General features: G+C 48.7%; 1 protein-coding gene across 4 annotated transcripts; it reads left to right on the top strand.

Annotated features, from left to right (window-relative positions):
* The first annotated feature begins 291 nt into the window (after positions 1 to 291).
* On the top strand, positions 292 to 26263 carry tbc1d15 (TBC1 domain family, member 15). Of its 4 annotated transcripts, none has more exons than XM_071202221.1 (14): positions 292 to 434; positions 4232 to 4439; positions 6287 to 6389; positions 8212 to 8409; positions 12693 to 12821; positions 15597 to 15700; positions 15832 to 15926; positions 16158 to 16274; positions 18169 to 18269; positions 19707 to 19806; positions 19890 to 19987; positions 24393 to 24509; positions 24615 to 24701; positions 24895 to 26263. In XM_071202221.1, exons 1-14 carry the CDS (start codon positions 317 to 319, stop codon positions 25621 to 25623), a joined length of 2304 nt encoding a protein of 767 aa, XP_071058322.1. In that variant the 5' UTR covers positions 292 to 316; the 3' UTR covers positions 25624 to 26263. The 4 variants fall into 4 exon arrangements, with proteins under 4 accessions (XP_071058322.1, XP_071058321.1, XP_071058320.1 ...); XM_071202220.1 differs by having other exon boundaries at positions 8209 to 8409; XM_071202219.1 differs by having other exon boundaries at positions 4202 to 4439.
* The last annotated feature ends 43 nt before the right edge of the window (positions 26264 to 26306 follow it).

The raw sequence follows: 26306 nt of genomic DNA, 5'->3' as shown, positions 1-26306 counted from the left end.
GTAGTTTGACATGTACGAAGCAGTTTGACATGTACGAAGCAGTTTGACATGTACTCAGTAGTTTGACAAGTACGAAGCAGTTTGACATGTACGAAGCAGTTTGACATGAACGAAGCAGTTTGACATGTACTCAGTAGTTTGACATGTACGAAGCAGTTTGACATGTACGAAGCAGTTTGACATGTACGAAGCAGTTTGACATGTACTCAGTAGTTTGACATGTACGAAGCAGTTTGACATGTACTCGGTAGTTTGACATGTACGACTCTGAGAGTTAATCTGACAGAAGGTGTTTCCGCAGGACTCCAGCTCAGTGATGGAGTGGGACCAGTGTTCAGGGGAGAAGCTGTTAGAGACACAGCAGAGCTACGAGACCGAGTGGGACATGATCAACGCCGTGTCCTTCAAGAGGAGAAGCGTCACTAACGGAGAGGGTGAGACACACAGCTAGCAGTTAACATCTGCTGCTGACACCCTGCCACCTGCACAGACACACAGCTAACGGTTAGCATCTGCTGCTAACACCCTGCCACCTGCACAGACACATAGCTAACAGTTAGCATCTGCTGCTAACACCCTGCCACCTGCACAGATACACAGCTAAGGGTTAGCATCTGCTGCTAACACCCTGCCACCTGCACAGATACACAGCTAACGGTTAGCATCTGCTGCTAACACCCTGCCACCTGCACAGATACACAGCTAACGGTTAGCATCTGCTGCTAACACCCTGCCACCTGCACAGAGACACAGCTAACAGTTAGCATCTGCTGCTAACACCCTGCCACCTGCACTGACACACAACTAACAGTTAGCATCTGCTGCTAACACCCTGCCACCTGCACAGATACACAGCTAACAGTTAGCATCTGCTGCTAACACCCTGCCACCTGCACAGATACACAGCTAACGGTTAGCATCTGCTGCTAACACCCTGCCACCTGCACAGATACACAGCTAACGGTTAGCATCTGCTGCTAACACCCTGCCACCTGCACAGACACATAGCTAACAGTTAGCATCTGCTGCTAACACCCTGCCACCTGCACAGACACATAGCTAACAGTTAGCATATGCTGCTAACACCCTGCCACCTGCACAGATACACAGCTAACGGTTAGCATCTGCTGCTAACACCCTGCCACCTGCACAGATACACAGCTAACGGTTAGCATCTGCTGCTAACACCCTGCCACCTGCACTGACACACAACTAACAGTTAGCATCTGCTGCTAACACCCTGCCACCTGCACTGACACACAACTAACAGTTAGCATCTGCTGCTAACACCCTGCCACCTGCACAGACAGATAGCTAACGGTTAGCATCTGCTGCTAACACCCTGCCACCTGCACTGACACACAACTAACAGTTAGCATCTGCTGCTAACACCCTTCCACCTGCACAGATACACAGCTAACAGTTAGCATCTGCTGCTAACACCCTGCCACCTGCACTGACACACAACTAACAGTTAGCATCTGCTGCTAACACCCTGCCACCTGCACTGACACACAACTAACAGTTAGCATCTGCTGCTAACACCCTGCCACCTGCACAGATACACAGCTAATAGTTAGCCTTCAGGAACAACAACAAGTTTCCTCATGCCTTCTCCTGTGATTACTCAAGAATACAGACGTTGTGTTGACAGTAAAGCTAACCCTGTTCAGGAGGAACTGAAAGAGTTTCTGTCAGCTGACGGACTCTTTCACTGCCTTCTTTAAACACAGATCAGCTGTTAACTCTGCCACGCTGTTGATACTGATTACATATTATTGTTAGGATTCATTCATGTAGTTTATATTTAACACATGATTTAAATGTCCTATATTTGACATCAGGCCCTCAGATGTCCTCTAAACCCTGCTCCTTGTCTCCCAGGCTCTCTGAACCCTGTTCATTGTCTCCCAGGCTCTCTGATCCCTGCTCCTTGTCTCCCAGTCTCTCTAAACCCTTCTCTTTGTCTCCCAGGCTCTCTAAACCCATCTCTTTGTCTCGCAGGCTCTATACACCCTGCTCCTTGTCTCCCAGGCTCTCTGAACTCTGCTCCTTGTCTCACAGGCTCTCTAAACCCTTCTCTTTGTCTCTCAGGCTCTCTGAACCCTGCTCTTTGTCTCCCAGGCTCTCTGAACCCTTCTCCTTGTCTCCCAGTCTCTCTAAATCAGTGTTTCTCAAACTTTTTCATACCAAGGACACTTAACCAATAAAAAAACACTCGCTGACCACCTAACTCCACACATATCCAAAAACACATCGTTTTTTACAAATCGCCTGAAAATTGTACAAACAAGTGGCAACATGTGTGATGAAGGTGCTTATCTGGGCTATATCATGCAATCGAAAGTGAAACTTAAGCTCGTTCCATTGCGGAGATATTCCCGCTAGAGTGCGAAAAACTTAAATAAATGTATTTATTTCAAATGTGAAATGTTACCAATATACTCACGGACCACCAGTGGTCCGCGGACCATACTTTGAGAAGCACTGCTCTAAACCCTTCTCTTTGTCTCTCAGGCTCTCTAAACCCTGCTCCTTGTCTCCCAGGCTCTCTGTTTTCTGCTCCTTATCTCCCAGGCTCTCTGATCCCTGCTCCTTGTCTCCCAGTCTCTCTAAACCCTGCTCCTTGTCTCCCAGACTCTCTGAACCCTGCTCCTTGTCTCCCAGGCTCTCTGAACCCTGCTCCTTATCTCCCAGGCTCTCTGAACCCTGCTCCTTATCTCCCAGGCTCTCTGAACCCTGCTCCTTGTCTCCCAGGTTCTCTGTTTTCTGCTCCTTGTCTCCCAGGCTCTCTGATCCCTGCTCCTTGTCTCCCAGGCTCTCTAATCCCTGCTCCTTGTCTCCCAGACTCTCTGAACCCTGCTCCTTATCTCCCAGGCTCTCTGAACCCTGCTCCTTATCTCCCAGGCTCCCTGAACCCTGCTCCTTGTCTCTCAGGCTCTCTGTTTTCTGCTCCTTGTCTCCCAGGCTCTCTGAACCCTGCTCCTTGTCTCCCAGGCTCTCTGAATCCGGCTCCTTGTCTCCCAGGCTCTCTGAACCCTGCTCCTTGTCTCCCAGGCTCTCTGAACCCTGCTCCTTGTCTCCCAGGCTCTCTGTTTTCTGCTCCTTGTCTCCCAGGCTCTCTAATCCCTGCTCCTTGTCTCCCAGGCTCTCTGAATCCGGCTCCTTGTCTCCCAGGTTCTCTGAACCCTGCTCCTTGTCTCCCAGGCTCTCTGAACCCTGCTCCTTGTCTCCCAGGCTCTCTGAACCCTGCTCCTTGTCTCCCAGGCTCTGTAATCCCTGCTCCTTGTCTCCCAGGCTCTCTGAACCCTGCTCCTTGTCTCCCAGGCTCTGTGATCCCTGCTCCTTGTCTCCCAGGCTCTCTGAATCCTGCTCCTTAGCCGCGTTCACACTGCAGTACTTTTCCCACAAAGGTTCATGCGAACTTAGTTCATGAGAACTCTTTAGTTCGCATGAACTAAGTTCAGATCGCGTTCTCACCGGAATGAGTCCCTGAGGGAGGATGAGGCAAATGAAGCCGCTGACGTCACTTCTTCTTCTTCTGCTCTGGGTTTACTGGCAGGCCGCAACCCACTTCACGGCGTATACTGCCGCCCGGAGTCCCCGGCCGGAGGTCCCCGGAGTTGGGGAAGGCTTCAGTAGAAGCTGCTGGGACTCCCAGCAGCTTCTACTGAAGCCTTCCGAGTAAATCTCCAGAACGCCGACACCTCCTCATCTCCACCGCTCCCATGTTTTATTTTGTGTTGCCATAAGTTAGTCTCTCTGCGTTTCTGCGCTGCGCTAATGCTAATAATGCTAATGCTAATGCGAGGATAATAAAATGGCGACTTCACAAAACTCTTTGGGAGTTTTGCGGGGCGTGGTTTGCAATCCGCCAGCCAATCAGAAATATAGCTCTTTTCTCACAAAAGAGCCGCTCGAAAGTCCCTGCTCTCTAGCAGGGACTTTCGAGCGGGTAAAAAGGTTCGCTTGAACTACTTTTAGTACCGGCTCTTTTTGGTGTGAACGCGATCATGAACTAAGTTTGCATGAACCTTTGTGGGGAAAGTACCGCAGTTTGAACGCGGCTCTTGTCTCCCAGGCTCTCTAATCCCTTCTCTTTGTCTCCCAGGCTCTCTAAACCCTTCTCTTTGTCTCCCAGGCTCTCTAATCCCTGCTCCTTGTCTCCCAGGCTCTCTAATCCCTGCTCCTTGTCTCCCAGGCTCTCTGAACCCTGCTCCTTGTCTCCCAGGCTCTCTGAACCACAGCTCTGAGAGGAGCAGATGGGCGTTCAGCTTCTCTCTCAGTGACCTGCGCTGCATCAGAGTGAAGGAGCAGGGCTGGAGCTTCCTGCTGCTGCAGCTGAGCGAGTCGTGCAGATCTCCTCCAGCGCTCCACTTCCACCAGGGCGGCAGCAGAGACTTCCTGGAGAGCCTGCGGAGGTTCGCGGTGATCAGCCAGTGAGTGAACACCTGTCATTGGACCAATTCATTTGTTTGACTGCCCAGGGGCGGTTCTAGGGGGGCCAAACACTGACCAGGGCCCCCCCTCCAATTTCTTTTTACAATATTACGATTTATTGGAACTAAATTAAATCAGAGACCCGGATGTGCAGTGGAGGTTAAACTGTTCATTACCTTATATAAGCAAATATGCTTTTTAATTAAATTGTCACTGAAAGTTACTAAAACAAATACCTTTACAAAAACAAATACGAAAAGAGTCGAGAGAGATGAGTCTCAGTCTGGAAGGTGTGTGAGCTTTCTGCTGTCCTGATGCCAATGGGAGCTCGTTCCACCATCTTGGAGCCAGGACAGCAAACCCACGTGTTCCTGCTGATGGGAACTTGGGTCCCCCTCGCAGCGAGGGTGCAGCGAGCCGTCTGGCTGATGCAGAGCGGAGTGCACGTGCTGGGTGCACGGTTTAACCATGTCCTGGATGTAGGAAGGGCCAGATCCATTCGCAGCATGGTACGCAAGCACCAGGGTCTGGAAGTGGATTCTAGCAGTTACCGGAAGCCAGTGGAGGGAGCGGAGGAGCGGGTGGTGTGGAACATTCAGGAAGGTTGAAGACGAGCCGCTGCATTCTGGGTGAGCTGCAGAGGTCGGATGGCACATGCAGGCAGACCAGCAGGAGGGAGTTGCGGGCCATGTTGTGGCATCTCATTTATCTAACCGCTACGTTTCCCACAGATATTATTTGGAGCTATTTTCTAAAATCCTATGGAGAAATCTCGTTGCTTTCTGTGGAGGGAAGCCATGCGCAGTTTACTTCCTGGTTTTAGGACGCGTCTCTCTCCTCCTCTTCACACACCACACTTTTCGCGGCACACGTCCTCACAGCCAATCAGCTCTGAGTGATGTGAGATGGCAGCTCTATGCCCCGATGGTCATTATTTTTTGCCACACACATTAAATAGGAAAATACTCTGAGCATGCGCAGTGTAGTTTTTACAGTCACCGTTCACTCAGACAGTGAGAGGGAGGGGCAGGATCGGGTTCTGTCCCACATGGCTCCAAACAGCTCAACAGGCACTCACTGTAGACACTCATTAGAAGAGCACAGACTGAAACAGCAATGAGACGAATCAGACGATTAAACATGACCTTAAAATATATTTTAATTAATTTTTTTCATTTTGTTGTAATCATTATTTGTAATACTTCCTGCTGCCACTAGGGGGGGCTGTGCCCACCTGCCCCTAACGACCAGTCGCCACTGCCAATATGCATTTAAATAGAGAGATCTTCGTCAACTATAAAACATTAATAATAAACAGCAACAGTTCCACGCCTGGTCCACTGGGGGGCGCTGTGGTAACTATATTTCAGTGATATTCTGGACATTATTTCAGTACCGTGTGCAAAGAGGACGTGGTGTGTTTATCTCTCCTCCGGTCAGATATCTGTTATTAAAGTTGTTATCTCAGCCTCATAGAGAAGCACAGCAACAGGATATTATGCTGACGTCTGGCTCCTGATTGGCCGATACAGATGACTCACTGTCTGACACACGCTCAAATAAAAACACCATGAGATCAAATGTAATTAAAAGTGTGTGTGTGTGTGTGTGTGTGTGTGTGTGTGTGTGTGTGTGTGTGTGTGTGTGTGTGTGTGTGTGTGTGTGTGTGTGTGTGTGTGTGTGTGTGTGTGTGTGTGTGTGTGTGTGTGTGTGTGTGTGTGTGTGTGTGTGTGTGTGTGTGTGTGTGTGTGTGTGTGTGTGTGTGTGTGTGTGTGTGTGTGTGTGTGTGTGTGTGTGTGTGTGTGTGTGTGTGTGTGTGTGTGTGTGTGTGTGTGTGTGTGTGCAGGGCTGCAGGAGAGGAGGTCTGTCTGATGGTCAGCTCCCCTAACAGAGCTCTGTCTCAGTCCTTCGAGAATCTGCTGGACGAAAACAACTTTGGTCTCGCTAATGTAAGAAAATACATCATTATCCACCTGGAGACACCTGTCAGCGTGTCCACAGGTCACTGGTTCACCTGGAGACACCAGTCAGCGTGTCCACAGGTCACTGGTCCACCTGGAGACACCAGTCAGCGTGTCCACAGGTCACTGGTTCACCTGGAGACACCTGTCAGCGTGTCCACAGGTCACTGGTTCACCTGGAGACACCTGTCAGCATGTCCACAGGTCACTGGTTCACCTGGAGACACCAGTCAGCATGTCCACAGGTCACTGGTTCACCTGGAGACACCAGTCAGCGTGTCCACAGGTCACTGGTTCACCTGGAGACACCTGTCAGCGTGTCCACAGGTCACTGGTTCACCTGGAGACACCTGTCAGCGTGTCCACAGGTCACTGGTTCACCTGGAGACACCTGTCAGCGTGTCCACAGGTCACTGGTTCACCTGGAGACACCTGTCAGCGTGTCCACAGGTCACTGGTTCACCTGGAGACACCTGTCAGCATGTCCACAGGTCACTGGTCCACCTGGAGACACCTGTCAGCGTGTCCACAGGTCACTGGTTCACCTGGAGACACCTGTCAGTGTGTCCACAGGTCACTGGTCCACCTGGAGACACCTGTCAGCATGTCCACAGGTCACTGGTTCACCTGGAGACACCTGTCAGCGTGTCCACAGGTCACTGGTTCACCTGGAGACACCTGTCAGCATGTCCACAGGTCACTGGTCCACCTGGAGACACCTGTCAGCGTGTCCACAGGTCACTGGTCCACCTGGAGACACCTGTCAGCGTGTCCACAGGTCACTGGTTCACCTGGAGACACCTGTCAGCGTGTCCACAGGTCACTGGTTCACCTGGAGACACCTGTCAGCATGTCCACAGGTCACTGGTCCACCTGGAGACACCTGTCAGCATGTCCACAGGTCACTGGTCCACCTGGAGACACCTGTCAGCGTGTCCACAGGTCACTGGTTCACCTGGAGACACCTGTCAGCGTGTCCACAGGTCACTGGTTCACCTGGAGACACCTGTCAGCGTGTCCACAGGTCACTGGTTCACCTGGAGACACCTGTCAGCATGTCCACAGGTCACTGGTCCACCTGGAGACACCTGTCAGCATGTCCACAGGTCACTGGTTCACCTGGAGACACCTGTCAGCATGTCCACAGGTCACTGGTCCACCTGGAGACACCTGTCAGCATGTCCACAGGTCACTGGTCCACCTGGAGACACCTGTCAGCGTGTCCACAGGTCACTGGTTCACCTGGAGACACCTGTCAGCGTGTCCACAGGTCACTGGTCCACCTGGAGACACCTGTCAGCATGTCCACAGGTCACTGGTTCACCTGGAGACACCTGTCAGCGTGTCCACAGGTCACTGGTCCACCTGGAGACACCTGTCAGCATGTCCACAGGTCACTGGTCCACCTGGAGACACCTGTCAGCATGTCCACAGGTCACTGGTTCACCTGGAGACACCTGTCAGCGTGTCCACAGGTCACTGGTTCACCTGGAGACACCTGTCAGCGTGTCCACAGGTCACTGGTTCACCTGGAGACACCTGTCAGCATGTCCACAGGTCACTGGTCCACCTGGAGACACCTGTCAGCGTGTCCACAGGTCACTGGTCCACCTGGAGACACCTGTCAGCGTGTGACCCTATAATGCCATGCTTAAAAAAGAGAATTAACAATTAAAAATAAAATGGAAAAAGGACAAAATATTAACAATATAAACAACAACAACAACATACAGTATTCTGGATAATTAAGATAAAGAGCCCGACAGCATCCAAAATGATCAGGCGCTCACGGCTCCGTTTGTTCCAGCAGAAGTTCCGGAACGATCCGTACGTCACCACGCTGGGAGGCTTCTCGAAAGTGACCAACTACATCTTCGACGCTTTCCGGGGGGCCGAGGAGCAGCAGCAGCGGCGCCCCCCGGAGGAGGTGGCCGACCTGCTGGGCGAGGTGATCCCCGGGCTGGAGATCAACCAGCAGGAGGAGCCCGGCTTCGAGGTCATCACCAGGGTAACGGAGCCTTCTCGAAGCAGACGCAGGGCGGCTCTGAGATGTAGTCTTGTATTCTCCCTTCGTCCGTTACGCCGTGAGAACAACACGTATCACGTCGGGGTGTAGCTTACGTTAAGCGTAAAAGAATGAGAACGTGAACAGCTTGTTGGAAGTAATCTCCGGTTCTGCGTCGCAGCGTTCAGAGTAACCTGCTCTCATTGGGTCCAACGCGTCAGAGCGAGCCATTTCATTGGACGAGAGGCTTAGAGAGCTGGTCACAGGGATGCGTTCACATGCAGTCAGTCGTTTGAGGAAATGGCGAACGCAGATAAAGTTGAGCTGAAATCCTCCAGATCGTTGAAGTCTCCGGTTTGGGAACATTTTGGTTTCGCAGTTACGAACAAGGAGGACGGACAAAGACAGGTGGACCGACCCAAAGCTGTGTGTCGGCATTGATCGACTAGCATCGGTTACGCGGCGACACATCAAACGTGCACTCGTTTGAAAAGGCATCCCCGAACGTGAATATCACCGGCACCAACAGACTGAAGAGCAAACCCAACTCCGCTAGCATGTAGCCTCCACCGCTCGCAGAGAGGTCAGACCGAGCCAGAGCTGTTCCAACGCCAAGTATCCTCGTGTTGCCATGGTAGCAAAGCGCTACCTGGATCTGCTGCCTCTGTCCCGAGAGGGGGTTTCTCCACAGCAGGAGACGCGAGTGCAGATCTGCCCTTTCTGCAGCCATGTGGACGAGTTCATCTTTCTTTAGACGACATGAAAACACAACGACAAGCAGGTCCTGATGTCGAGCTGCTGCTCAGGTGCAGTGCAGTTCAGATACAGATTATTTCAGTTCATCGACAAGCTGCAGCTTAATGTTTATTTTATTATATTTTGCATTTATTTGAGTGATTACATTATTCACAGTTTAATAATAATTTTAAAAAAACGAAAAATATTTTATGTTTTGTGATAATTTTTTCTGCTGAACCGAAAACGAACCGAACCGTGAGCTAAAAACCGAGGTACGAACCGAACCGAAATGCTTGTGAACCGTTCACCCCTAATATCAAGTCGAATTCAACTTAATTTTCAATCTCAAAATATGTTTGTACACACAGAAAGATCGAAATACTGTTTATTAAAATGCAAGAACACTCAATAAATTACAAAATAACCGTTGACTTCAGTGAGCAGGATATATATAAAAAAGAGATGATGTGCAAAAGTGTGACTGGTGCTGGATTAGTTGCGTCTGTGGGGGGGGGGGTACACACACACACACACACACACACACACACAGCCAACATATTAGCATAGTGTGCTACACACACATGAATGAAAATGGGACATGAAAACACAAAACAAATACCTCGTTGGGCGCTTGTCGTGAAAGGAGATTATTTGAATCTTTAAAGTTCTCTTTCTGAATAACTTTGTGTCACGATGATGTCTTTACGTCAGCAGAGCTTCAAATAAAGATATACGTTGAGTTGCCCGGTGCGTCAACAAACACGCAGTACCAGCACGTGAGCAAACATTAGTTCCCAGGCTCAAAGAACAACGCTTACGCATATTGGTGTAACGTACGAAACGAAACTATTCAATCATGCCATATTTTAGCGATTATAATATTACATGACAAAGTATTTATTTATTGAATTTAACGATAAAATTATAATCATTATTACTATTTTATTATTTTTATTTGCATTTTAATAAAATATCCACAAAGCATGCATAAGAAAATAAACAGGTTCATAGATTAACTTCATAACAGAAGACAAATCCGAAAAGAAATGATAGTAATAATAATATTACAAATACAAGAACTGTGGGGTTTCTCCGGAAGTTTTTCCTTGTACGATGTGAGGGCCTGAGGACAGAGGGTCTGAGGACAGAGGGTCTGAGGACAGAGGGTCTGAGGACAGAGGACAGAGGGTCTGAGGACAGGGGGTCTGAGGACAGGGGGCCTGAGGACAGAGGGTCTGAGGACAGAGGGTCTGAGGACAGAGGGTCTGAGGACAGAGGACAGAGGGTCTGAGGACAGAGGGTCTGAGGACAGGGGGTCTGAGGACAGGGGGTCTGAGGACAGAGGGTCTGAGGACAGGGGGTCTGAGGACAGAGGGTCTAAGGACAGAGGGTCTGAGGACAGAGGGTCTAAGGACAGAGGGTCTGGGGACAGAGGGTCTGGGGACAGAGGGTCTGAGGACAGGGGGTCTGAGGACAGAGGGTCTAAGGACAGAGGGTCTGAGGACAGAGGGTCTGAGGACAGGGGGTCTGAGGACAGGGGGTCTGAGGACAGGGGGTCTGAGGACAGAGGGTCTGAGGACAGAGGGTCTAAGGACAGAGGGTCTGAGGACAGAGGGTCTAAGGACAGAGGGTCTGAGGACAGAGGGTCTGAGGACAGAGGATCTAAGGACAGAGGGCCTAAGGACAGAGGGTCTGGGGACAGAGGGTCTGGGGACAGAGGGTCCGAGGACAGAGGGTCCGAGGACAGAGGGTCCGAGGACAGAGGGTCCGAGGGCCCGAGGGCAGAGGGCCCGAGGGCAGAGGGCCCGAGGGCCCGAGGACAGAGGGCCCGAGGACAGAGGGCCCGAGGGCAGAGGGCCCGAGGGCAGAGGGCCCGAGGACAGAGGGTCTGAGGACAGAGGGTCTGAGGACAGAGGGTCTGAGGACAGAGGGTCTGAGGACAGAGGGTCCGAGGGCAGAGGGTCCGAGGACAGAGGGTCTGAGGACAGAGGGTCTAAGGACAGAGGGTCTGAGGACAGAGGGTCTGAGGACAGAGGGTGTCGTATTGTCATACTGATATTCTGAACAAACTGTGAAGTCCACTGAGACAATACATTTGTCTCAGTGGACTCTCCGGCCCAATCCCAAACCACTCCCTCCACCCTACCCCTCCGTGACGGAGTGAACTCCGTCTGCAGCCTCACTCGCAGCTCAACGAGGCTCCTCCTGTCAGATGGAGGGAGTAAACACAGCAGCAAGCTTTGGGACGCCCCCCCCCTCTCTCCGGCACAAACAGGAAGTGCCCTAACTGTTTGTAACAACGGTTTCAAATCAGCTTCTCTTAGACAAAGAGTTTAAATGAATAACTCAAATAAAACTCCAAACATCTTTCTTTGTGTTTCAAAGCTCTTTTAGTTTTAAACCTGATGTTTATAAGCTTCTTAGTTTTTGCAACGGTCTGTAAATAAACACAACTTTATAATGAAATGCACACATTTACCTTTTTCTAGAATAAACACAGGTTTGATCCTCAGTTAGAACATGAGGTCATCATGAGGTCGCTAACATCGCAGTTCATCAGGATGTTTGCTGGAACTACTTGTACACAGCTTGTTTCCTGAGGACACACACAGCGTGACTCCGCGTGACCCCCCCCCCCTCCACACTCGCTGCTCTGGAACAGCCCTCAATGTGGCGGACCCTCCGCGTGAACGCGCAAACGGAGGGGTAGGGTGTAGGGTGGAGGGGTAGGGTGTAGGGTGGAGGGGTAGGGTGTAGGGTGTAGGGGCGGTTTGGGAATGGGCCGGCCTCTCTCTCTCTCCCCCTCTCTCTCTCTCTCCCCCCCTCTCTCTCCCCCCCCTCTCTCTCCCCCCTCTCTCTCTCCCCCTCTCTCTCTCCCCCCCTCTCTCCCTCTCTCCTGACAGCCCGTCAGTATCTCATGCAGCTCTCTGATCCAGTAATGAGTGACCCGACAGTGAAGAATAAATATATTTATAATAACTAGTGCAGCTTGTTCCAGAGGTAGATCAAACAGCTGAGTGTGTTCGGTCTAACTCGTGTGTGCTCCGCTCCCCGTCTCAGCGGGCGGAGCAGCAGGAGTTCTGCTTCACGTCGCATTCCGCTATTTTACTGTCTTTTTCGGACACCTTGAAATAATGCCAGACCGGTGAAGCCATGTTGGCGAGCTTGTTTTGCCAACACAAATACATGACACTTTTCTCTGTGCGCGCACAGAGAAAAGTGTCATGTATTTTACGTCATGCGATCGGCTCTCGCGATCGGCATGTTTAGAGAGCACCAATCGGTAGAGAGTGAGTATCGGCCGATCTCGACCGGTGACCGATCGATCGGAGCATCCCTACCCACAACAATAACTATCTCTGACCGAGAGCTGCCCGGTCATAAACTGGCAACAACAACAGCAACTTGCTAGGGCAGCCCCTCCTGAAGGGGGGTGGCGGCTGCTCGGGGCTGGTCAGCTGCGTCAGAGGGCGAAGGGGGACATGCAGGGCGAATGGTTCCCTCACAATTATTATAGTTTTTTATATTATATATTATTTACCCCTCAGATGGACCTTGGGGTGCGGCCCCCGGTCTCCAGGAGGGACCCCGTCTCTTCAGAGGAGTGGAGCAGACATCAGGACGCAGAGGGGAGGATGATCAACGTCCCTCTGCTCAAACAGATCATCTTTAAAGGGGTCAGTTCACTTCATGAGTCATCTTTAAAGAGTCAGTTCACTTTATGACTCATCTTTAAAGAGTCAGTTCACTTCATGAGTCATCTTTAAAGAGTCAGTTCACTTCATGACTCATCTTTAAAGAGTCAGTTCACTTTATGACTCATCTTTAAAGGGGTCAGTTCACTTCATGAGTCATCTTTAAAGAGTCAGTTCACTTCATGACTCATCTTTAAAGAGTCAGTTCACTTCATGACTCATCTTTAAAGGGGTCAGTTCACTTTATGACTCATCTTTAAAGAGTCAGTTCACTTCATGACTCATCTTTAAAGAGTCAGTTCACTTCATGACTCATCTTTAAAGGGGTCATTTCACTTTATGACTCATCTTTAAAGAGTCAGTTCACTTTATGACTCATCTTTAAAGGGGTCAGTTCACTTTATGACTCATCTTTAAAGAGTCAGTTCACTTCATGACTCATTTTTAAAGAGTCAGTTCACTTCATGACTCATCTTTAAAGAGTCAGTTCACTTCATGACTCATCTTTAAAGAGTCAGTTCACTTCATGACTCATCTTTAAAGAGTCAGTTCACTTTATGAGTCATCTTTAAAGAGTCAGTTCACTTCATGACTCATCTTTAAAGAGTCAGTTCACTTCATGACTCATCTTTAAAGGGGTCATTTCACTTTATGACTCATCTTTAAAGAGTCAGTTCACTTTATGACTCATCTTTAAAGGGGTCAGTTCACTTTATGACTCATCTTTAAAGAGTCAGTTCACTTCATGACTCATTTTTAAAGAGTCAGTTCACTTCATGACTCATCTTTAAAGAGTCAGTTCACTTCATGACTCATCTTTAAAGAGTCAGTTCACTTCATGACTCATCTTTAAAGAGTCAGTTCACTTTATGAGTCATCTTTAAAGAGTCAGTTCACTTTATGACTCATCTTTAAAGAGTCAGTTCACTTTATGACTCATCTTTAAAGGGGTCAGTTCACTTTATGACTCATCTTTAAAGAGTCAGTTCACTTCATGACTCATCTTTAAAGAGTCAGTTCACTTTATGACTCATCTTTAAAGAGTCAGTTCACTTTATGACTCATCTTTAAAGAGTCAGTTCACTTCATGACTCATCTTTAAAGAGTCAGTTCACTTCATGACTCATCTTTAAAGGGGTCAGTTCACTTTATGACTCGTCTTTAAAGAGTCAGTTCACTTCATGACTCATCTTTAAAGAGTCAGTTCACTTCATGACTCATCTTTAAAGGGGTCAGTTCACTTTATGACTCATCTTTAAAGAGTCAGTTCACTTTATGACTCATCTTTAAAGAGTCAGTTCACTTAATGACTCATCTTTAAAGAGTCAGTTCACTTAATGAGTCATCTTTAAAGGGGTCAGTTCACTTTATGACTCATCTTTAAAGAGTCAGTTCACTTTATGACTCATCTTTAAAGAGTCAGTTCACTTAATGACTCATCTTTAAAGAGTCAGTTCACTTAATGAGTCATCTTTAAAGGGGTCAGTTCACTTTATGAGTCATCTTTAAAGAGTCAGTTCACTTAATGACTCATCTTTAAAGAGTCAGTGCACTTCATGACTCATCTTTAAAGAGTCAGTTCACTTAATGAGTCATCTTTAAAGGGGTCAGTTCACTTTATGAGTCATCTTTAAAGAGTCAGTTCACTTCATGACTCATCTTTAAAGAGTCAGTTCACTTCATGACTCATCTTTAAAGAGTCAGTTCACTTTATGAGTCATCTTTAAAGAGTCAGTTCACTTTATGACTCATCTTTAAAGAGTCAGTTCACTTTATGACTCATCTTTAAAGGGGTCAGTTCACTTTATGACTCATCTTTAAAGAGTCAGTTCACTTCATGACTCATCTTTAAAGAGTCAGTTCACTTTATGACTCATCTTTAAAGAGTCAGTTCACTTAATGACTCATCTTTAAAGAGTCAGTTCACTTCATGACTCATCTTTAAAGAGTCAGTTCACTTAATGAGTCATCTTTAAAGGGGTCAGTTCACTTTATGAGTCATCTTTAAAGAGTCAGTTCACTTAATGACTCATCTTTAAAGAGTCAGTGCACTTCATGACTCATCTTTAAAGAGTCAGTTCACTTAATGAGTCATCTTTAAAGGGGTCAGTTCACTTTATGAGTCATCTTTAAAGAGTCAGTTCACTTAATGAGTCATCTTTAAAGGGGTCAGTTCACTTTATGACTCATCTTTAAAGAGTCAGTTCACTTAATGACTCATCTTTAAAGAGTCAGTTCACTTAATGACTCATCTTTAAAGAGTCAGTTCACTTCATGACTCATCTTTAAAGAGTCAGTTCACTTCATGACTCATCTTTAAAGAGTCAGTTCACTTCATGACTCATCTTTAAAGGGGTCAGTTCACTTTATGAGTCATCTTTAAAGAGTCAGTTCACTTTATGACTCATCTTTAAAGGGGTCAGTTCACTTTATGAGTCATCTTTAAAGGGGTCAGTTCACTTTGAGTCATCTTTAAGGGGTCAGTTCACTTAATGACTCATCTTTAAAGAGTCAGTTCACTTTAAAGGGGTCAGTTCACTTTGAGTCATCTTTAAGGGGTCAGTTCACTTAATGACTCATCTTTAAAGGGGTCAGTTCACTTTATGACTCATCTTTAACAACTCTTCTTTAAAGAGTCAGATGTATATGTAGCTCTCTGTCAGGCAGTATGGAACAATGTGTTTTCATAGCATATAGTGCAACTATGGGACTTATCTCGGAGGTATTAACTGAGTATGATTCATCGTGTGTGCGCAGGGACTGTGCCACGCCAAGAGGAAAGAAGCCTGGAAGTTCCTGCTGGGCTTCTTCCCCTGGGAGAGCACCGTGGAGGAGAGGAAGGTCCTGCACAGAGCCAAAACGTACGACTTCATGACTCTATTAAATACAGCGCTATATCATCAGAAAAGTGTACAATTTTATCATGAGGTCACTTTATGATGTTGTTGTTGATGATGTTGTTGATGATGTTGTCGTGTTTCCTGTGTGTTAGTGATGAGTATTTCCGGATGAAGCTGCAGTGGAAGTCTGTGAGTGAGCAACAGGAGGGGAGGAACTCTAAACTCAGAGACTGCAGGAGTCTGATCGGTGAGCACTCAGTTATTATCGACGTTACTCTTTGTTCCTCAGACTTTTATTTAATGATTTACTGTTTCGCAAAAAGTTTTTTCTTTACTTATTGTTTGTGAATATTTGTTTAACTTATCCTGTTCTGAAATGTTGATATTAGTTAAATGGACTGCCCGTATAGTGTTTCTGTAACCTGGATCCCAGCAGAGAAAGGCAGATCAGTAACAGATATTATCTGTCTGCCTGCAGAGAAAGACGTTAACAGAACGGACAGAACCAACAGGTTCTACGAAGGCCTGGATAACCCGGGTCTGGTTCTGCTGCATGACATCCTGATGACCTACTGCATGTACGACTTCGACCTGGGTCAGTTCTCGCACAGCAGATGACCTGCTGCTTACTGTAGGCTGCGAACGCCATCATAACAGCTATGAATAGCGCAGGCTTTGCTACGGCGTTCCTCATTATCCTCATTAACCTCAGATCATTTAACATTGTGAACAACTTGTTGAAATCTGCAGGAAAGCTAGCTTACGTTACCTGATAGCATTCTATCGTTAGCTGTTATCAGTTAGCTCTTAGCAGTATGCTGTTAGCAGTTAGCGCTCTGTAGTTAGCAGTTTGTAGTGATCTTTTAAACGATTAGTCAGTTAGCTGTTAGTAGCTATCTGTTAGTAGTTAGCTGTATTCAGTTAGTAGTTAGCTGTTCGTAGTTAGCTGTATTCAGTTAGTAGTAACTGTTAGTAGTTAGCTGTTAGTAGTAGCTGTTAGTAGTTAGCTGTATTCAGTTAGTAGATAGCTGTTAGTAGTTGGCTGTATTCAGTTAGCTGTTAGTAGTAGCTGTTAGTAGTTAGCTGTATTCAGTTAGTAGTTAGCTGTTAGTAGTTAGCTGTATCCAGTTAGCTGTTAGTAGTAACTGTTAGTAGTTAGCTGTATTCAGTTAGTAGTTAGCTGTTAGTAGTTAGCTGTTAGTAGTAGCTGTTAGTAGTTAGCTGTATTCAGTTAGTAGTTATATCTTACTAGTTAGCTGTATTCAGTTAGTAGTTAGCTGTATTCAGTTAGTAGCTATCTCTTACTAGTTAGCTGTATTCAGTTAGTAGCTATCTCTTACTAGTTAGCTGTATTCAGTTAGCTGTTCGTAGTTAGCTGTTAGTAGTTAGCTGTATTCAGTTAGTAGCTATCTCTTACTAGTTAGCTGTATTCAGTTAGCTGTTAGCTGTTAGTAGTTAGCTGTATTCAGTTAGCTGTTAGTAGTTAGCTGTATTCAGTTAGCTGTTAGTAGCTAGCTGTATTCAGTTAGTAGCTATCTCTTACTAGTTAGCTGTAGCTGTTACTAGTTAGCTGTATTCAGTTAGTAGTTAGCTGTATTCAGTTAGCTGTTAGTAGTTAGCTGTATTCAGTTAGTAGCTATCTCTTACTAGTTAGCTGTATTCAGTTAGCTGTTAGTAGTTAGCTGTATTCAGTTAGCTGTTAGTAGTTAGCTGTATTCAGTTAGTAGCTATCTCTTACTAGTTAGCTGTATTCAGTTAGCTGTTAGTAGTTAGCTGTATTCAGTTAGCTGTTACTAGTTAGCTGTATTCAGTTAGCTGTTAGTAGTTAGCTGTATTCAGTTAGTAGTAACTGTTAGTAGTAGCTGTTTATAATTAGCTGTATTCCAACCCAGTCTCACTGCATTTCGTGTTATAGTCACGACATTTAATCTATTGATTCGTGTTCACCAACACGATTCTCCCCTTTTCTTCGTGTCACAGAACGATTTTATAAGCAATGTATTTCTGGGAAATCGTGTTGGTGTACACAAATCAATACATTACATGCCGTGACTATAACACGAAATGCTGTGAGACTGGGTTGTGTATTCAGTAGTAGTAGCTGTTACTAGTTAGCTGTATTCAGTTAGCTGTTAGCTGTTAGGTCGTAGCAGTTAGCTGTTAGTTGTTAACTGTATTCAGTTAGCTGTTAGTAGTTATCTGTGAGTAGTAGCTGTTAGTAGTTAGCTGTATTAAGTTGTTGGTAGTAGCCGTTACTAGTTAGCTGTATTCAGTTAGCTGTTAGTTGTTAGTAGTTAGCTGTATTCAGTAGCTGTTAGTAGTAAGCTGTATTCAGTTGTTAGTAGTTAGCTGTATTCAGTTAGCTGTATTAAGTTGTTAGTAGTAGCTGTTAGTAGTTAACTGTATCCACTAAACTAAATTATGTAGTGGTGTGTGCCCTCAGCTGTGTGTATTGTGTATTTTAAGTGTGTGTGTGTGTGTGTCCTCAGGCTACGTGCAGGGGATGAGCGACCTGCTGTCTCCAGTCCTCTACGTGATGGAGAACGAGGTGGACGCCTTCTGGTGTTTCGTCTCCTTCATGGATCAGATGGTGAGTGTTAGAGCCAGTATTTAGTTTCTATAAGAAAGGCCACCTAATCGTGACGTCTGTAGCCAACAGAGTATAAAAGACTACAACTCCCACGGTGCCTCCTCTGAAGAGACAGAGATGGGCAACCTGTCAGAAAGACTCGTTCAACTACCCTTTAAGTTATCGAGTGATATAAGCCTTAACAAAGAATACCTAAGTTGCTTATTTGATTTGACTTTTGTTTGTTTTGAACATTGTAAAGGCCTCTCTTCTTTGTTGCATGTGTAAAAGTTTGTTATTTTATTTTGAGCAAACCCATCGCACAATATCATCCAAACCATCGGAGGCCAAGCAACTCTTCAACTGTGAGTAACACAAAGATAGAGGAAAGTAAAACCTTTCTGTTTAAGGCGTCTAGTGGCTTGATAGAAAAATAAGGAAGGACGCCACGACAGTGAGACTGCAGTCTTTAAACGTCCAGTTTCTGTTCAGAGAAATCTAGAAGGAGGAGGGTGCTGAGTGGACGAGTGTCTGATACAGCAACGTTTCTGATTGGCCCGTGGGGGTAAAGCCCGCCCACATTTTAGTCATGTGGTCATGACGCAGCAAATCTGGATCCGCTCCGTTGTTCCCCGTTTTTAGAGATGAGGGGTTTGTTTCTGACACTTTGAGAGTCTCCTGACACACAGGGACACACGGGGGACACATGGGGGACACACCGGGACACATCGGGGGACACAGGGACACACCGGGACACATGGTGACACACCGGGACACACGGGGACACACAGGGGACACATCGGGGGACACAGGGACACACCGGGACACATGGTGACACACCGGGACACACGGGGACACATGGTGACGCACCGGGACACATGGTGACGCACCGGGGACACACCGGGACACACGGGGACACATGGTGACGCACAGGGGACACATCGGGGGACACAGGGACACACCGGGACACATGGTGACGCACCGGGGACACACCGGGACACATGGTGACGCACCGGGGACACACCGGGACACACGGGGACACATGGTGACGCACCGGGGACACATGGTGATGTAGAGGAGACATCAAAAAGTGCATTTTGCATGATAGGAGACCTTTAAAGGAGTCAGTTCACACTGTGATTAGATAACATGCTTTATGGTATTTTAATAATAATTACTTATTTTATCGCTGAACTAGGCGAAAAAGCTGATTCATACACGTGTTGGAAAATGTCTGTATTGAAACATTATAACACTTCTATTATGTATATATCCTGATTTGTGTGTGTGTGTGTGTGTGTGTGTGTGTGTGTGTGTGTGTGTGTGTGTGTGTGTGTGTGTGTGTGTGTGTGTGTGTGTGTGTGTGTGTGTGTGTGTGTGTGTGTGTGTGTGTGTGTGTGTGTGTGTGTGTGTGTGTGTGTGTGTGTGTGTGTGTGTGTGTGTGTGTGTGTGTGTCAGCACCAGAACTTTGAGGAGCAGATGCAGGGTATGAAGACTCAGCTGATCCAGCTCAGCACTCTGCTCAGGCTGCTCGACCTCTCCTTCTGGAACTACCTGGGTCATTATCTTATACTTTCCTATGTTACATTTTGTATTGTGACATTGTATCAGTGTGTTTTATTAGTGTGTGTGTGTGTGCAGAGGCTCAGGACTCGGGTTACCTGTACTTCTGTTTCCGCTGGCTGCTGATCAGATTCAAGAGAGAGCTCAGCTTCCAGGACGTCCTCAGGCTCTGGGAGGTCAGTGTCTTCTTCTATGGTGGCTCCATGCACACACCTGCACACACCTGGACACACCTACACACACCTGGACACACCTACACACACCTGGACACACCTACACACACCTGGACACACCTGCACACACCTGGACACACCTGCACACACCTGCACACACCTGGACACACCTGCACACACCTACACACACCTGGACACACCTGCACACACCTACACACACCTGGACACACCTACACACACCTGGACACACCTGCACACACCTGGACACACCTGGACACACCTGCACACACCTACACACACCTGCACACACCTACACACACCTGGACACACCTGCACACACCTACACACACCTGGACACACCTACACACACCTGGACACACCTGCACACACCTACACACACCTGGACACACCTACACACACATACACACACACACCTGGACACACCTGCACACTCCTACACACTCCTACACACACCTGCACACACCTGCACACACATACACACACCTGGACACACCTGCACACTCCTACACACACCTGGACACACCTACACACTCCTGGACACACCTGCACACTCCTACACACACCTGCACACACATACACACACCTGGACACACCTGCACACTCCTACACACACCTGCACACTCCTACACACACCTGGACACACCTACACACTCCTGGACACACCTGCACACTCCTACACACACCTGCACACACATACACACACCTGGACACACCTGCACACACCTGCACACTCCTACACACACCTGCACACACATACACACACCTGGACACACCTGCACACACCTGCACACTCCTACACACACCTACACACACATACACACACCTGGACACACCTGCACACTCCTGCACACACATACACACACCTGGACACACCTACACACACCTACACACACCTGGACACACCTACACACACCTACACACACCTGGACACACCTGCACACACCTGGACACACCTGCACACACCTACACACACCTGGACACACCTGCACACTCCTACACACACCTGGACACACCTACACACTCCTGGACACACCTACACACACCTACACACACCTACACACACCTGGACACACCTGCACACACCAACACACACCTGCACACACCTGCACACACCAACACACACCTGGACACACCTACACACACCTGCACACACCAACACACACCTGCACACACCTGCACACACCAACACACACCTGGACACACCTGCACACACCAACACACACCTGGACACACCTACACACACCTACACACACCTGGACACACCTGCACACACCAACACACACCTGCACACACCTGGACACACCAGCACACACCTGCACACACCTGGACACACCTGCACACTCCTACACACACCTGGACACACCTACACACTCCTGGACACACCTACACACACCTACACACACCTATACACACCTGGACACACCTGCACACACCTGCACACACCTGGACACACCTGGATACACCTACATACACCTGGACACACCTACACACACACCTGGACACACCTGGACACACCTGCACACACCTACACACACCTGGACACACCTACACACACCTGGACACACCTACACACACCTGGACACACCTGCACACACCTGGACACACCTGCACACACCTGCACACACCTGGACACACCTGCACACACCTACACACACCTGGACACACCTGCACACACCTACACACACCTGGACACACCTACACACACCTGGACACACCTGCACACACCTGGACACACCTGCACACACCTACACACACCTGCACACACCTACACACACCTGGACACACCTACACACACCTGGACACACCTACACACACCTGGACACACCTACACACACATACACACACCTGGACACACCTGCACACTCCTACACACTCCTACACACACCTGCACACACCTGCACACACATACACACACCTGGACACACCTGCACACTCCTACACACACCTGGACACACCTACACACTCCTGGACACACCTGCACACTCCTACACACACCTGCACACACATACACACACCTGGACACACCTGCACACTCCTACACACACCTGCACACTCCTACACACACCTGGACACACCTACACACTCCTGGACACACCTGCACACTCCTACACACACCTGCACACACATACACACACCTGGACACACCTGCACACACCTGCACACTCCTACACACACCTACACACACATACACACACCTGCACACTCCTGCACACACCTACACACACCTGGACACACCTGGACACACCTACACACACCTGGACACACCTGGACACACCTGCACACACCTGGACACACCTGCACACACCTACACACACCTGGACACACCTGCACACTCCTACACACACCTGGACACACCTACACACACCTACACACACCTACACACACCTGGACACACCTACACACACCTACACACACCTGCACACACCAACACACACCTGCACACACCAACACACACCTGGACACACCTACACACACCTACACACACCTGCACACACCTGCACACACCTGCACACACCAACACACACCTGGACACACCTGCACACACCAACACACACCTGGACACACCTACACACACCTGGACACACCTGCACACACCAACACACACCTGCACACACCTGGACACACCAGCACACACCTGCACACACCTGGACACACCTGCACACTCCTACACACACCTGGACACACCTACACACTCCTGGACACACCTACACACACCTACACACACCTATACACACCTGGACACACCTGCACACACCTGGACACACCTGCACACACCTGGACACACCTGGATACACCTACATACACCTGGACACACCTACACACACACCTGGACACACCTGGACACACCTGCACACACCTACACACACCTGGACACACCTACACACACCTGGACACACCTGCACACACCTACACACACCTGGACACACCTACACACACATGGACACACCTACACACACCTGGACACACCTGCACACACCTACACACACCTGCACACACCTGGACACACCTGCACACACCTACACACACCTGCACACACCTGCACACACCTGGACACACCTGCACACACCTGCACACACATACACACACCTGGACACACCTACACACACCTGCACACACCTGCACACACCTGTACCTGTGGTGTGTCCTCCTGAGTGCGTACCTGTACCTGTGGTGTGTCCTCCTGAGTGCTCACCTGTACCTGTGGTGTGTCCTCCTGAGTGCTCACCTGTACCTGTGGTGTGTCCTCCTGAGTGCTCACCTGTGGTGTGTCCTCCTGAGTGCTCACCTGTACCTGTGGTGTGTCCTCCTGAGTGCGTACCTGTGGTGTGTCCTCCTGAGTGCTCACCTGTACCTGTGGTGTGTCCCCTGAGTGCTCACCTGTACCTGTGGTGTGTCCTCCTGAGTGCGTACCTGTGGTGTGTCCTCCTGAGTGCGTACCTGTGGTGTGTCCCCTGAGTGCTCACCTGTACCTGTGGTGTGTCCTCCTGAGTGCACACCTGTACCTGTGGTGTGTCCTCCTGAGTGCTCACCTGTACCTGTGGTGTGTCCTCCTGAGTGCTCACCTGTGGTGTGTCCTCCTGAGTGCGTACCTGTGGTGTGTCCTCCTGAGTGCTCACCTGTGGTGTGTCCTCCTGAGTGCTCACCTGTACCTGTGGTGTGTCCTCCTGAGTGCATACCTGTGGTGTGTCCCCTGAGTGCTCACCTGTACCTGTGGTGTGTCCTCCTGAGTGCTCACCTGTACCTGTGGTGTGTCCTCCTGAGTGCTCACCTGTGGTGTGTCCCTTGAGTGCTCACCTGTACCTGTGGTGTGTCCTCCTGAGTGCTCACCTGTACCTGTGGTGTGTCTTCCTGAGTGCGTACCTGTGGTGTGTCCTCCTGAGTGCGTACCTGTGGTGTGTCCTCCTGAGTGCGTACCTGTGGTGTGTCCTCCTGAGTGCGTACCTGTGGTGTGTCCTCCTGAGTGCTCACCTGTACCTGTGGTGTGTCCTCCTGAGTGCTCACCTGTACCTGTGGTGTGTCCTCCTGAGTGCTCACCTGTACCTGTGGTGTGTCTTCCTGAGTGCGTACCTGTGGTGTGTCCTCCTGAGTGCGTACCTGTGGTGTGTCCTCCTGAGTGCGTACCTGTGGTGTGTCCTCCTGAGTGCGTACCTGTGGTGTGTCCTCCTGAGTGCTCACCTGTACCTGTGGTGTGTCCTCCTGAGTGCTCACCTGTACCTGTGGTGTGTCCTCCTGAGTGCTCACCTGTGGTGTGTCCTCCTGAGTGCGTACCTGTGGTGTGTCCTCCTGAGTGCTCACCTGTACCTGTGGTGTGTCCTCCTGAGTGCTCACCTGTACCTGTGGTGTGTCCTCCTGAGTGCTCACCTGTACCTGTGGTGTGTCTCCTCAGGTGATGTGGACCGGGCTCCCCTGTCAGAACTTCCACCTGCTGCTGTGCTGCGCCATCCTGGACTCAGAGAAGCAGAAGATCATGGAGGAGAACTACGGCTTCAACGAGATCCTCAAGGTGAGCAAAACGTTATTCAAAATATACGAGAAAAATATCTTAAAAATGTGTAGAATATCTATGTAATAAAAGTTATTAAAGGTTGTTCTCGTGACTCTTCGGCAGCACATTAACGAGCTCTCCATGAAGCTGGAACTAGAAGAGATCCTCCAGAAAGCCGAAGGCATCGGTCTGCAGATCAAGAGCTGCAAGGTGCGTTCAACCTCACTGAGATTTCACATTCTGTGGGCCGAGGGAAGACGTTGAGGTTTTCAGGAAGTCAGATTTTTGAGAAAAATTTGAAAATAAATTGAGTTTTGAGAAAAGTCAGAATGTTGAGATTTGGAGGAATAAGTAAAACAGAATTGTGTGAAAGAAGACGTGTTTAAAGTGTATATTCCCTCAGGACCTCCCCGCCTCCATCAGCTCCATCCTGGGCTGGGACCCTCCGGCCCCCCCTCCGGCCCCCCCCCCCGGCTCTCAGGACCCCCCAGAGAGGAGCCGCCTGCTCCAGCCCACTCTCCAGAGACAGCAGCGCTCAGAACGGCTGCTCACCGGCCTTCATATCATAAGCACTGCCTCCAGAAGTGCAGGACTGTCTATACCACCACAGAAGAAGAAGAGCAGGACTGTCTATACCACCACAGAAGAAGAAGAGCAGGACTGTCTATACCACCACAGAAGAAGAAGAGCAGGACTGTCTATACCACCACAGAAGAAGAAGAGCATGACTGTCTATACCACCACAGAAGAAGAAGAGCAGGACTGTCTATACCACCACAGAAGAAGAGCAGGACTGTCTATACCGCCACAGAAGAAGAAGAGCAGGACTGTCTATACCACCACAGAAGAAGAAGAGCAGGACTGTCTATACCACCACAGAAGAAGAGCAGGACTGTCTATACCGCCACAGAAGAAGAAGAGCAGGACTGTCTATACCACCACAGAAGAAGAAGAGCAGGACTGTCTATACCACCACAGAAGAAGAGCAGGACTGTCTATACCACCACAGAAGAAGAAGAGCAGGACTGTCTATACCACCACAGAAGAAGAGCAGGACTGTCTATACCACCACAGAAGAAGAAGAGCAGGATGTAAAAAGGATGTCAGATTATTCAGAATCTTATTTTTGTAATTTCTTGTACCATAGCGTGTCTCATTCCTCGAGCAGAGCGAGTCTCTGGAGCTCCGCTCAGACATTATTCAGCTTTAGTAACCGACGCGTGATTATGGTCTGCTCCAGTGTCCGGGGTAACCTAGGCAACCTCTGACGTGCCTGAGGTTGAAGCCGGCCATATCACCCATCTACGAGAACTACATAATACTATGAGATTATAAAGTGTTGACAGAAAACCTCTGGGGTCAGAGTGGAGAGACCGGGGGGGCATCCTGCCACAGACCCTCTGATTATCACCGTGGCTGCATCCGCATTATTATTCTAATTATCTGTATTATTGTTACTGATGTCCGAACGCGCCGCGCACGGAGCGCTTTAATGGCCTCGGGCTCCAGGATCCCTCGCATCAAATCACCCCGCGGAGCATATCGTTCACTCTTAAAGGAACGTCTCGCTCTGCTGGTGGACATTTACACTTTTTATATTCTATATGACAAGAATGGCATGTGTGATTCCAATGTAACTCACTTTTTTAATATTATTTTATACGGAAGAGGAAGATCTGACCAACAGGGACGTCCGAATATCTGGGGTTTTATTTCACATCAAATGAAATCAGAACGAAACGTTAGTCTCTACGGAGGAGGAGGAGGAGGAGGAGGAGGAGGAGAGGAGGGGAGGAGGGGAGGAGGAGAGGAGGA

Source organism: Pseudochaenichthys georgianus, unplaced genomic scaffold (assembly GCF_902827115.2).
Source record: "Pseudochaenichthys georgianus unplaced genomic scaffold, fPseGeo1.2 scaffold_1724_arrow_ctg1, whole genome shotgun sequence".
Taxonomy (NCBI): domain Eukaryota; kingdom Metazoa; phylum Chordata; class Actinopteri; order Perciformes; family Channichthyidae; genus Pseudochaenichthys; species Pseudochaenichthys georgianus.
Note: the sequence above shows the minus strand (reverse complement) of the source record. Positions and strands in the feature narration are given on the sequence as shown.

What these genes read in the sequence shown, in the direction of transcription:
- tbc1d15 (XM_034077571.2), top strand. Translation starts at nt 317, where the DNA reads ATGGAGTGGGACCAGTGTTCAGGGGAGAAGCTGTTAGAGACACAGCAG. An exon ending in GTCCTGCACAGAGCCAAAAC is followed by an intron (nt 15,701 to 15,831) that starts GTACGACTTCAT and finishes CCTGTGTGTTAG; the next exon opens with TGATGAGTATTTCCGGATGA. An exon ending in CATGTACGACTTCGACCTGG is followed by an intron (nt 16,275 to 18,168) that starts GTCAGTTCTCGC and finishes GTGTGTCCTCAG; the next exon opens with GCTACGTGCAGGGGATGAGC.